General features: G+C 52.5%; 1 protein-coding gene across 1 annotated transcript; it reads left to right on the plus strand.

Annotated features, from left to right (window-relative positions):
• Nucleotides 1-2158: 2158 nt before the first annotated feature.
• Nucleotides 2159-7217, plus strand: AQP2 (aquaporin 2). Its single transcript, XM_036252312.1, has 4 exons — nucleotides 2159-2585; nucleotides 5788-5952; nucleotides 6210-6290; nucleotides 6996-7217. Exons 1-4 carry the CDS (start codon nucleotides 2226-2228, stop codon nucleotides 7203-7205), a joined length of 816 nt encoding a protein of 271 aa, XP_036108205.1. The 5' UTR covers nucleotides 2159-2225; the 3' UTR covers nucleotides 7206-7217.
• The last annotated feature ends 6668 nt before the right edge of the window (nucleotides 7218-13885 follow it).

Below are 13885 nucleotides of genomic sequence, written 5' to 3' on the forward strand. Positions count from 1 at the left end.
CATTCATTATCTTGCTCCATCCTCAAAACAACTCTGTGGGGTGGGCATCATTACTCCCATTTTCTAAACAAGGAAACTGAGCCTTGGAGTATGACTTGGCAATGGAGGGTGTGGTAGAATGCTCTCCAGATCAGGTTCTCGTCCCAGCTCAATCACTAACTTGCTGGACCACCTTAGATGAGTCACTTGCCCTCCCTGGACCTCAATGTCCCCCTGAGTTACAGCACAAGGGGCTCCACTCTACCGTTTCCAATCCACCCAGATTTCCATTCCTGGGCCTGTGAGGTGCATGGGGACCTATTGGTCAGGAGGTAGAGCAGGGTCAAAGCTAGTCCTCCTGACCGCACTCAGAGCCTGACCTTGCCTTTGCAACCTCAGGAAAGGAAGTAGGACTGGGGGGATTAGGGAAGAGCAGGGTGTCGGGCCTGGGGACTCTCAGGCCTAAATGCCTCCTAGACCCTGGGCTGGAGCAGCATCAATGGCAGGAAGTGGCATTGCCCAATGCTGGGCTGAGTGGGCACTGAGGCTGGAGAGTCACTTTTCAAGCATTGCAGCCTTTATAAGCCTGCACAGCTCACTGCCTCATAGAAATGCCCCCCGCCAAGTCCTGTGTGGCCCTGAGCTCCAGGGGGGTGCCTAGAGTCTGCAACAGCTTCTGGAACTCTAACGTGAGTTTGGGAAGACTCAATTCTCCTCCTCGAAGTATAAATAATACTATTGATAATATCTGATATTAATCGATGGCTTACCATGGACCAGGCATTGCTTTGAGCACAGTATTATGCTATTTTATTTAATCCAAACCCCAATCCGATAAGGTAGTACCTCCTTTTTACAGAGATGGACAAGAAGGGTTCACAAAGATGGATGAGGATGATGCTGGAATGGAAACCCGCAACTGTCTCAGTCAACCGCAGGTTGACTCCATCACCCAGGGCCAGGGTCCCAATGCCACTGAAACCATCCCCTGCCTCTAGACTATGGGACTGCTATTTGGCTGGGGTTCTAGGGAGGAGGTGAAGCTTAATGACTTATGGGTGATTGACAGTAAGAACGCAAGCACAGAAGAGATACAAAAACCTTTGTGCCTCGAAAGGTTCGAGTCACACGCCCTGGCCGGTTTGGCTCAGCGGTTAGATCATCGACCTGCGGTACAGAGAGACCTGGGTTCGGTTCCCGCTAAGGGCACGTACCTCGGCTGCAGTTTGTCCCTGGCCCTGGTTGGTCGTGTGGGTGGCAGCCACTCGAGGTGTCCCTTCACATCGATGTTTCTCTCTCTCTCTCTCTCTCTCTTTCTTCCTCTCTCTCCCTCCCGCTCTATCTGAACAAAAAATGGAAAAATGTCCTCGGGTGAGGATGAAAAAAAAAAAACAACAACAACAAAAAAAAGAAAGGTTCGAGTCACAGCCAACCAGTTGTTTTCCATCCCCTTCAAGAAGAAATAATTGGCCCGGCTGGTGTGGCTCAATGGTTGAGCATCAACCCATGCACCAAGAGGTCGCCGGTTCAGTTCCAAGTCAGGACACATGCCCAGGTTGTGGGCCTGATCCCCAGTGGGGGGCATGCAGGAGGCGGCCAATCGATGTTCTCTCTCATGGATGTTTCTATCTCTCTCTCCCTCTCCCTTTATCTCTCTCTAAAAATCAATTAAAAAAATAATTAAAAAGAAAAAACCAAGAAGAAATAATTGGAGGTCAGACAGCAGGAAAAACTTCCCAGTCACTAGAAGGGGTAGTGTTGACATCCTCTTCCCTGGTCAGTTTTGGAAGAAGTGTTGCCCCTGCCTTGGCCAACAGTTTAAGTCAGGGAGAGGGGGTTTGGCAAATCTCCTACAGAATCTCCATTTACAGAGCCTATGGGGGCTGGGGGAGCCCCTGGGGCAACAGCCCTGGGGTAACTGAGGGGACAAACACGGAAAACCAGGGGACGTCAGTCCTTATCTGAAGCTCATTAATGGGGAACATTAGTCAGCTGTGAAGGCCAAGATGGGGTGATAGGCATGTGGTAGGCAGGGGTGGGGAGTGGGGGCAGGAGAAAGACATAGGGGAGAGGAGGTGTTGGTTTAAACTCCACCTCCACCCCACGTGTCCAGGATGGAGGGACCCTGTAAATGCCCATGGCCCAGCCTCCCCAGAGATCCTGAGAGAGAAAGAGAGAGAGAGGGAGGCAGCCACAAGCCTCCTGCCCTTGACACAGCTGGGCCAGCCCACAAAAGGCTCCACAGCATGTGGGAACTCCGGTCCATAGCCTTCTCCAGAGCGGTGTTTGCGGAGTTCCTGGCCACACTCATCTTTGTCTTCTTTGGCCTGGGCTCGGCCCTCAACTGGCCGACAGCGCCGCCCTCTGTGCTGCAGATCTCCATGGCCTTCGGCTTGGCTATCGGCACCCTGGTGCAGGCTCTGGGCCACGTCAGTGGGGCCCACATCAACCCAGCCGTGACCGTGGCCTGCCTGGTGGGCTGCCACGTCTCCTTTCTCCGAGCTGCCTTCTACGTGGCTGCCCAGCTGCTGGGAGCCGTGGCAGGAGCTGCTCTGCTCCATGAGATCACACCGACAGCTGTCCGAGGGAACCTGGCTATCAATGCAGTGAGTAGCCTGAACTTCATCTCTTCCGCAAGGGGCAGATGACATGGGAGGGAACAGATCTTGGTGGGTCCAGGGGGGAGAGAGACAGAGGGAGGGAGGCTGTGGGCGGTGGGAGGTGCGGAACCAGCTGCCATAGGAGAACCAGGGTAGAAGGAGCAGCAGTGCAGAGCTGAAGCCGGCAGGTCCCCATGGCTCCCCTGCTACCTTCTGCCCTGAGTCTCGTGGAGGAAGACGCCTGCATTTCAGTCAGGACTGGGCTAGAATTCGGCAGAGGACAGGGTCCTAAAGTAGACGTGTTTCCAAGCTGGGAGAGACCTCCGAGAGTGAGTCCCGAAGGTCTTCTCGAGGGAAGAACCCAAGTTTCCTTCAGCATGTACAGTGTGCAGGCCTCACAGCAGGGGCTCCTCACGAGTCTAGCGCTGACACTTCGCAACAGCCCTGCGAGGTGGGGATGGGTAAATCCTTTCCTAAGAATATGGAAACTGAGCCCTGGCCGGTTTGGCTCAGCGGTTAGAGCGTCTGCCTGCGGTCCGTAGAGACCAGGGTTCGGTTCCCGCTAAGGGCATGTACTTCGGTTGCAGTTTGTCCCCGGCCCTGGTTGGTCGTGCGGGTGGCAGCCACTCGATGTGTCCCTTTCACATCGATGTTTCCCTCTCTCTCTCTTCCTCTCTCCCCCTCCTACTCTGTACAAAAAATGGAAAAATGTCCTCGGATGAGGATTAAAAAAAAAAAGAATATGGAAACTGAGGCTCAGAGAGGGAAAGTGCCAGAACCATTCTTCAAACCCAGGCTTGACTGCAAAACCCATGATCTTTCGACCCGAGCCACCACCTAAGCCTTGTTTTGCAAACTGAGGCTCAGAGAAGGGAAGTACAGGCCAAAAGTTCTACAGTGTGTTAATACCAGAGAAAGAACCAGAACCCAGAGGAAAGCTAAAGGGGTGATGTCTCTCCAGACTCTGGAGCCCATGAGTTAACAGCTGATTTCATGAACAGTGGCTGATTGCGCACTTTGGGTACTTTGGGAACTGAAGGTGATGCCGCAGCCCCCCTCTATGCCCCACCCTCTCCTCTCTTGGTTCTGTGCAAAGCCTGGGCATCTGAGGGCATCGGTGAGGAGGAATGGTCTGTGCCCCCTCAGCAGAACCCTCACTCCACCTCCCACATCCCAAACCCAGACAGCAAGTGCCTCTTTCATGCCTCAGTTCCCTGCATTTCTTGGCCTGTTCTGTCTCTAGGCCACTAGGTAAGAGCTCTGATGTCTCTGAAGAGTCCTGCACAGTCCCTGTGGCCAGCCTGTCCCTGCATGGGTGGCCCTTTCTTATCCAAGGGTCAGAGGTATCCCAATTGGAGGACTTCTCTCTTCTTCCAAATGGAACATGTGATTAGCCTGGGGGCTCAGGGCTGAGAAAAGGGTAGACTGGCCATGGCAGGGCACAGACTGAGGCATGTGACATTTGACAAAGTTAGCTTAGCTGGCGGTATGGCAAGGTTCAGTTCGACTGAAAGAGGAACTTCCTGAGAAAGTCTCCGAATGTGCCTGGGGAATCTCCTCTAATAGCAAGGCAGTGGAACTGCTAAAGGGACATGGGGACTCTCAGTCCTGCTCCTCCTTCATTTCACAGTTGACTGGAGCCCTCGGAATGGAAGGGTCTGGGAAGTTTCTCCCATTATTGCTCAGCATTTACTATCTTGAGAAACTGAGAACCCTGGCTGGCTGGAAGGGGGCCACAGTGGGGCTGAATTACCCTGAAGCTAAAGAAAGTCAGATGACCTTAAGGTTGTCCTAGGTGTCCTCTGGGGTTCCTAAAAAGGCCAACCTGGCCACCAGGAAGTTACCATTGATGTGCACCTGCTCTGTGCCTGGCCAGATATCATCTCATTCTTGGTATAACACTGTAAAGTAAATTCTGTGATCTCTCTACTATGAGTGGTAAATTGAGGCTCAGTATTCAACTGATTCGAGTCACAAAACCAGTAAGTGTCAGCACCTGGACATAGACCCAGAGCCGTCTGACACCAAACTCGCCTCCACACTTTTTTAGAGTAGTCATTTACCAGCGGGAGTGGGGCTAGAGCTCTGCCCTTGTCATTTCCAGTCCTCACACAGTCCTCCAGAATTCTGTCATACTCATTTTACAGAAGGATAAACTGAGGTTGAAGTAAACAGGGGCTCATGGTAAGTCAGAGGCCTCCAAAGTGTCTGCCTTCAAAGCTCTTTTCACCTGTACCCCACTAGAGGCTCTGACACTGGATCACAGGGGATTGGCGTTAGACCCTAGAGAGACCCAATGGCTAGGACCCAGGGTTGTGGGTTCAGGGCCTGAAGAAGGAGCGTGAGAGGTGAGAACTATCAGCTCCACCCAGTTCAGTGCCCAGCCTCAGAGGGCAGGGTGTAGGGTACAGAATGACAAAACCCAGAGAGAAATCAAGTGCTGGGTGTGGTCCAGTTATGAAATTACCTCTCTGCTTGGCCCCAAGTTCTCTCATTATCCAAGGCAGGGTCTGCTGGGACCATGAGTATCCCACATGGGTATGGAGGCATCGCAATGTAGGGCTCCAGCACTCCCACCTCAACCTCCACAGGATGTGCAGGGAACAAATCCACAAGGCAAAACTGAGGCCTGAAACGCAGTGGGAAACAGGCAAAGTCAAGGGGAACAGGCAAAAATTAGAGGAAAGAGTCACATGCTAGACTTGTGGGGGAAGAGGGCACACTAGGACCATCCCCAGACCCAAGTCCCCGTCCCTGGGAGCCCTTAGACCACAAGAAGAAAGACATTGTCCTCTTGTCACACCAGTATCTTATGGCTTAGGGAGAGAGGAAGGACTTTCTGTTACTTGGCCTAAAGCTTTCTGCTGTATTCAAAACCTCTTCTCTTCTTGCTTTTCAAGAAACAGAAATTCTGCACTCGGCATCCTTTTCTGCTCACGTTGTAGGCACACAACTCTAGTCCCAAATCCAATGGGCTATGAAGTCTTTTTTCCTACCTCTGAGTGGGGAACCACAGGGGGTCTTGGGGTTCATCCCTCTACCTTTGGTCCAGGGCCCAGGAAGAAGGCATAAGTAAGGTGGCTGGTGAGCCCAAGCGCTCTGGCTCCTAGCCAGCCCAGAAGCCTCTCTTGACTGCAGGTGGGCAGGAAGATGCAGCCAGTGTGGGGAGTGTGTTCACTGTTTTCCCACCCACTTCCTCTGTCCCCAGCTAAACAACAACACGACCGCTGGCCAGGCCGTTACTGTGGAGCTTTTCCTGACCCTGCAGCTGGTGCTCTGCATCTTTGCCTCAACAGATGAGCGTCGTGGAGACAACCTGGGCACCCCTGCCCTATCCATTGGCTTTTCTGTGGCCCTGGGCCACCTCCTTGGGGTAGGTCATGGCCACTGGTTCCAGCCTCCCTGGACACACAGACTTTCCCCCAAACAGACCCACAGACCACTCTAGAGACAAATACACAGAATCCCCCAAAATGGCAGACACAAAGACCCCCGGAGGAACAGATACAGACTCCCAGAACCAACAGACACACCCCAGAGGGTTTGACTGCCACATACCCCCAAAGGACAAATGTCACTCTTCTTCCCTCCCCTCCTTTCTCTCTCCCTGATCCCTGCTTTCCGTTATAGATCCACTATACTGGCTGCTCCATGAATCCTGCCCGCTCACTGGCTCCAGCTGTTGTCACCGGCACATTTGATAATCACTGGGTAATGACTGAAACCTCCCTCCCTGACTTTCCTCCCCTGCCCCAGAAACCCATCTCAGCAAGGGCTGGACTAGAGTGTGGTGGGGGCTCAGCAAACCCTCCACACTCTTCCTTCTGGGTCCCACCTTCCGGGTCTGATGCTGAAAGACTCCGTTTCCACATCTGTCAGTGAGGACAGTCGTGGTTCTGGCCGCACACTGGCTTTGCGGAGGAATGAGGTCACTGGTGTAAAACAGCTCACTCAGTGCTTGGAACTCGAGAAACTGTAATATTTGTTAGCGAATACTTACATATTTTTATTTAGCACTTATGTAGTGCTTAGTACGTGCCAAGCCTTATTTCAAGTGCTTTGCAAATATTAACTCATTTCGTTGTCAAAACCCTAGGCCGTAAGTATTATTACGAAAAGAAAATGAGGCACAGAGAGGGTAAATAAGGTGTCTAAGTTCACTCGGGCCGTCCGCTTGGGAAGTCGCACCCTTAACCCCCAACTCATAAGTCTTCCCAACAGCCCGCGTTGTCATTTCTACTTCCATCACATGCATTTTATAACCGTGCGAGGCCCCGTCCCCACGCGAGGTCGGGAGGCGAGCAGGTCCCCAGGCCCGACGCTGGCGGGGAGCCGGGCACCGCCGCGCTGTCCTCCGCGGGGCCACCCCCGCCGCTGCGCCCCGCGCGGTGCCAGCCGCCCTCCCGCTCCCCGCAGGTCTTCTGGATCGGACCCCTGGTCGGCGCCATCTTGGGCTCCCTCCTCTACAACTACGTCCTGTTCCCGTCCTCCAAGAGCCTGTCGGATCGCCTGGCCGTGCTGAAGGGGCTGGAGCCGGACACCGACTGGGAGGAGCGCGAGGTGCGGCGGCGGCAGTCGGTGGAGCTGCACTCGCCGCAGAGCCTCCCGCGCGGCAGCAAGGCCTAAGCGCCCTCGGCGCGGCCCCGACGCCGGCCCCAGGCTCGCGGGGCTCGGAGCGGCCGCCTGCGGGCCCAGGCGCTGGGGGCACCCGCCACCCCTTGCCGGCCCTGGCCCGAGACGGAAGGGCCCACCTGCCCCTCCTGTTCCCGGGTCCGAAGTTGGCCCCCAGGGCAGAGTAGCTGCTTCCAGGATATGCACGGCCTGGCCAGGGAGACGGGGTAGTGGTGAGCCTGGCAGACCCCTGTCTAGAGGCTGCAGGCTGGAGAGCAATCAATCCTCTGGCCCCTTGCAGGGAGCCAGGGGATTCGGGAGGCTGAGCTGGGAAAGGAGGACGGGTGAGCGGGCAGAGAAAGATTCTGGAAAACCTGTCTTCAGTAGTAGGTGTGGGGGGGGGAGGGTATACAGACCCCGCCTTATGGGGGACCTGGGAATGGGGTTTTGCTAACGTGAAAGTGTATGTTCATTCCCCAATGCTCTGTCCCCAAGTGCAAGGTCGTGCACGCCCCTGAATGTGAGCAGGTGTGCCTCTGGTGGTGCAAGTGCACTGGCTGGCGACCTCTCACTTTCCCCTTGACCCCGTCCTCCCCCGCTGCAGTAAATCCACTTCCTCCGCAGTGGATGAGTCCTTGCTAGTGATCAACCCCAGAAGCTCTAAGAGTGTGCTCCCCTGGAGAAGGGGAGGGCCTGGAGGCCACTTTGAGAGGGCTGAAGGCAAGGACCTGATATTCCTACCCTACCCCTCCTGGAAAATACCTTCAAGCTGCAGCGCTGGGCCACAAGATGTGTCAGGACCCATTGCTAGAGGCAGAGAGATGTCAACCAGAGAATGGCTCCCCCAGAAGTGGCCTCTGGAAAAAAAGAAAAATTGGGTGGCCAAGGACCTCCTTTCTGTCCTGAGGGAAGATCTCTCCAAAGGAGGAAAGCAGGTATGTGTGTGTGCCTAACATGTATGCCTGCAACACCCACCTCCAGGCCTAGAGATTAACCTCCCACTGTGACAGAGAAAACAAACGCTCTTTGTGGGCCCCTGGCTTTTGTCTTGGGAGAGGGGGAAATTTGCAACTAGACACTTCTTGAAAGGAGACACTCCATTTCATTTCGCAAGTGAGCACTCTCACCCAGCACATACCTATGGCTGGCTGGGCAAGGCACTTGGGCACGAAACCACAGGCACCAGGCAACATCCTTCCATCTCCCATCCCACCACAGGACCTCCTCCCCAGGCAGCAGCTCTTCTCCCCCTCCATCCATCCATTCTTCCTCCTCAGCCCACTGCTCCCTCCCTCCAGCCCCAACCACAGGACTGTTATTGTGGAGAGAGCAGCCTACCACTCTCAGAAACAGAGAATGGAAATAACTTGTCCAGGCAGAGACAGGTCTGTGTCAAGAGCCTGGGCTTCTAAATTTCCAGGCCAGTGCATTGCTTCTCAAATGAGATTAACTGAGATTAAGTGAGATGGTGCATGTAAAGATGCTGTGTGAGCTGTAATTCCTCATACCATTATCACTCATTATTGAAATCATTTCATTATTTCTGCTTCCAAGGGCTATAATGAAGTATGAGTCTGGCCTCCCCGCCCCCCCTTTTACTTCCTTTAGTTGGTAGTCAGAGCAAAGGAGAGCCCTGTGAACCCCAAGGTTAAGGCAGAAGGAGGTAGGCTTGGGTCTGGCCACTTCCTGGTCCAGCCTCTTAACCCCTCCTGACCTGAGTGCACCCTGGCTGTTCTGTCCTTTCTTTCTTCCCACCACCCAGACCATCCATTCTCTCCTCCCTCGCCAGCCTGCTGCATAGCTAACCTAAGAATCACACCTTGAGCCCCCTTCTGCATGCTCTTTGTTGCCTTCATGCTTTCAAGGCTTTTGTCTGTATCTGCCCCATACTGCACCAAGCACCCACTGTGCACTGGAGCCTCCAGCCCCTTCCTGCCCTCCTCTCCCTTCGGAGAAGGACTGAGTATGAGAAACATTTCTATAACTGTGCCCATCTCTGCATCTGTCTTTTTGTCTTCCTTGACCAAAGATCCCTTTGGGGTCAGAAAAAGGCTGCCCTGGGTCATAGGTGCTATGGAAACAATAGCAAACCCCAAATCCCAATCCCCCTGGAAAGCTGGTGACAGCCACCTGGCCTCACTACTGGGGGAGGGGTTGAGTCAAAGACCAAAGTGACTTCCAAGGCAGTACTCCTGGTAGCTGAGTGTCCTTGGGCTGGAATTTCAAAGACAGCAGGGCACTGAGCTGTGAGCCAAGCCTGGATGTGTCTGAAGAACCTCACCCCCACCCCACCTCACCTCACCTGAACATATCCCTTTAGAAGTTGCCAAGAATTTCTCTCTCTGTCTGTTCCACTTCCTGGATTTCATCTCCCCCAGAACTAGATGTGAGATCCCCACCACTTCTAGCCCTGCTTGCCCATATTGGGGTTACTAAGATCAGAGGTCAAAGCAGAATTCAAAGCGATGGGGGTGGAGAAGAACTGACACCTATTGAGCATCTCTTATGTCCCCGCCTCTGTGCTGGGTGCTTTACATGCATTATCTCACTTAATCCTCCTAAAACTTCAGGCAGGGAAGGACAATGGCCCCCAGCCATGCAGGATTTTATTTCCAACAGTATTCCCTTATCCCCACCTTGTGAGACAGAGCAAATACAGTCTTGTGCCTCATAATGACAATTCACCACATTTGCAATGAATTATAATGGAGCTGAAAATGGTTGTAACATTGTCCCTGGCCAGTTTGGCTCAGCGATCAGAGCTTCAGCCCACAGACCAAGGAGTCGAGTGTTGGAGATTCCTTGCATGTACAATCGATGTATCATGGTGGTGTTTCTCTTTCTCTCTTTCTCTACCCCTCCCTCCCACTCTCTCTGAAAATAAATGGAAAAAATATTCTCAGGTGAGGATTTTATTTTTTAATTTTTAATTTTTTTTCCTTATTGATTTTAGAGAGAGGGAGAGATAGAAACATAGATGAGAGAGAACATCAATTGGCTGTCTCCTGCGTGCCCCCCATCCCCTGCAACCTGGGGATTTAGCCAACAACCTGGGCATGTACCCTGACTGGGAATAGAAGCAGGGACCTCTTGGTGCACGGGTCGATGCTCAACCACTGGGCCACACCGGCAGAGCTCGGGTGAGGATTTTAAAATAAAAAATTTTTTGTAACATCATAGCACAACACATTACTCACTTGTTTGTGGTGATGCTGGTGTAAAGAAACCTACTGTGCTGCCAGTCCTATAAGTGTGTAGTGCATACAATTACTGGGTTTATACCATCTGGGTTTGTGTAAGCTTACTCTATGATGTTTGCACAATGACCGAATTGCCTAACGATTCATTTCTCAGAACATATCCCCATCATTAAGTGGCACATGATTGTACTGTTCTTCCTCCTTTATAAATTAATAAACTGAAGCTAAGAAACTGGTCTGAAGTCACACAGCTCTATGTAGTGGAAACAAGACTTGACCTGAGGCCTTTTATTCAAAACCCCATGATCTTTCCATTCAGAAGTCAAAGGAGACTAGGTCTGATCTGAGGCAAGTCCTAGGCCCCTTTTGGTAGCCTCTGGCAGACACCAGAGCACACAACTGAGCCTGTTCAGCCCAGCCCACTGACTTGTGGTGGACACAGGGCCTTGGAGAGAGCCGGGGCAGGGCAGGAATAAAATGACAACATAGGGATGGTTTCTGCCCTTGAAAAGCATCCAGTCAGTGTAGAGGAGGGTAGAAGTCAGACACACGTCAAACCAGACAGAAGCCAGGCAGCATAGAGGTAGGTGGATTTGTCTCCAAGCTGGGGACAGAGAGGCTCTGAGCTGAGGGGAGGAGGTAGCTGACACTGGGCCCCAGCAGCATCCATTCCCATAGTCCCGCTTTGTGCCAGATAAAGACTTTGTGCCTGCAAATGTTGTTTGGATGTTGTTTTGTGTCTGTAAGCTGTGATTCTGTATATATGCAGTACCTCCCAGCTAGACTGTAAACCTTTGGGGGCAAGGCTCCCTCCAGTTCTTAGATGGCGTGCTCCTGTCTATCTTCCCTAATCTGTCTCGGCTGGCACAGTGTTCTGCATATAGTAAGCTCAATAAATGTTTATTTGCAAATAAGTGCTATTTCTTCTACAACTTAGAAATGGTCAGTACAGGCCAAAGTGCCAGAAGACAGACTGAGGTCTCTGGCATGTCCTGAGCTCCCAGCAGTGTGGTTAGGAATGGTGCAGAGGAGATTGCAATGTTCAACTAATTGGTGGCAAATTTCCATTGCCAACCTGGCCAGATGGATATCCTGGGCTTTGTGACCCAGGTGGTACCATGGAGAGGGCACCAAGACATGGGTAGGCTGTGTGGCCTGCAGGCAGAGCAAAGAACAGTCCCTTTTGGTCCCCTCATGCTGGCTATAGCACTGTGTTGGGAAATCAGGGCAGGGACTCCAGCATCTGGGACAACACCTAATACTCAACATGTCCCAAACTGACCACCTGCTCTTTTTTCCAAACCTGTTCTTCCCACAGTCCATTCATCTCCATTGATAACAACTCCATTTGTCCAGCTGCTCAAGCCAAAAGCCTCATTATCCTTGACTCCTTGCTCTCACAGGCCACATGAGCCCCATCAGAGAATCCTGTCAGTTCTACCTTCACAGGGGATCCAGAATCCAATCACCCTCACCTCAGGTCCAGCCCACCATCATCTCTCCCTGAGTAGGTTCCTACCAGTTTCCCTGCGTCCATCCCTGCCTCTCCAGTCTCTTCTCAACACTGCAGCAGAGGGGTCGTGTTGTCAGACCGCGCCAGTCCTCGACTCCGTGACTTCCTTGGTCTCTCAAGTGAAGTCTGCAGTCTTTTTGATCATGCACAGGTCTGTCCACCTCCACCACCTCTGTCTGTTCTCACCCCCTTAAGCTCTCCCTAGCTTCCTCTGCCTGGAATGTTCTTCCCTCAGATATATGCATGGTTCTCTCCCTCTCTTCTTTCAGGTCTTTGTTCAAATGTCTCCTTCTCGGTAAGACCTACACTGACCTAAAGAAACTCCACTCCTACCCCAGGACATATCCTATTTTTCCATAGCACTTACCAGATTCTATTGTACTATATAATCTTCATCTGTCCATTATCTATTGACTGTCTCCTTTTAGTAGAATATTAGCTCCACAAGGCAGAGATGTTGTCTGCTCACTTATGCCCAGTGCCTAGAACATAGTAAGTGCTCAATAACTCTTTGTGGAATGAATGGATGATTATTCCCCAACAGTGGGTATATGTGGAACCCCAGGGCATCACCTCCTGCCAATTACCCTAACATTTCTACTCCAGCCCTCCCAGAGAATACAGGGGTTCCTATGTCAGGTAAGGAGGGAAGATTCTAACTCTCCCTGCCATAAATGGGGTGACCCATCTCTCAGCCCAGAAAGGTCCCAGGGAAGCAGTCCTCTGGGGCTGGCAGGGCAGGGTCCAGTTGCTCAGAGAAAAGACAATTCCAGGACATAGGTGCTCCAATAGTTTTTTTGTGACAACCTGGGGACAGAGTGACCTTGATAGAGAGTTGAAAGAGATGGAAGGATTTCAAGCACAGGCCTAGGAAACATAACCAGCTGCCCCATCTGAACAATCTTGACAGATAGGGTCTCCTTCTTCAGCCACACCAGGCCCATTCCTGGTGATACTGTGGGTCCTATCTCAGGTCACTGTGTGACTCTGGACCTCTGAGTCCAGGTTTCCTCACACAGTGGAGGAGGTCAAACCTCACAGTGGAGACCTTGGTTAGATGTCAAGGATTGGGGCCAAACCCTCAAGTGGAGCTACCCCTGGTGGCCCAGCCTCCCATGAGCACTGCCAAGTCCTTCCCACTCCAAGATGATGGAGTTTGAGACCTGTGGATTCATGAAGACAGTGCCCAGAGAGAGAAGATAAGAAAGAAGGTGGAAGGGTGCAGACTGGAGGCAAGTTCAACAGCCAAGGGGTCTGGTCCTCAAAGCCTGTGGGGTTATCAAGGTCCTTGTTCCAGTCTGGGCCAGGCCCACAAGCCCTGAGCCCCAAGGCCAGATGAAAATCCTGTATACAGCTGCCATACACTGCCAGGAGCAGGGCCCCAGGACCTATGGCAAAAAGGACAGACAGACCTCCTGCCTTAAGAGTTGTGAGGAAGGAGCTGCCCCAGCAGGAAGCACTGAACAGAGGACAAACAATGGCAGGGTTTCTTTGGTCCCTGTTTTCTTTGGCCCCTTAGTTGCCACGGAGCCCACAGCCCCAACCTCTAGGCCCTTGGCTTTCCTCCCGGTCCCTCCCCTTAGCTCCTGCCTAACAGACTGGTAGAGGAGCACCCGTTCTTTCCCTCTGCTGCACCCTACACCTTAGCTCCACACAGAGCCTTCAGGGGGCTTTCAAAATTCTAATTGCAAAAAAAAAAAAATGTAATCATCAAAAGTCAGTGCCTTGAGCCCTGGCCAGTTTGGCTCAGCGGTTAGAGCGTCGGCCTGCGGTCCGGAGAGACCGGGGTTCGGTTCCCGCTAAGGGCACGTACTTCGGTTGCAGTTTGTCCCCGGCCCTGGTTGGTCGCGCGGGTGGCAGCCACTCGATGTGTCCCTTCACATCGATGTTTCTCTCTCTCTCTCCCGTCCTCTCTCTCCTTCCCACTCTATCTGTACAAAAAATGGAAACATATCCTCGGGTGAGGATAAAAAAAAAAAAAA

The sequence above is a fragment of the Molossus molossus genome, unplaced genomic scaffold, assembly GCF_014108415.1.
Source record: "Molossus molossus isolate mMolMol1 unplaced genomic scaffold, mMolMol1.p scaffold_m16_p_10, whole genome shotgun sequence".
In the NCBI taxonomy this organism is placed as follows: Eukaryota; Metazoa; Chordata; class Mammalia; order Chiroptera; family Molossidae; genus Molossus; species Molossus molossus.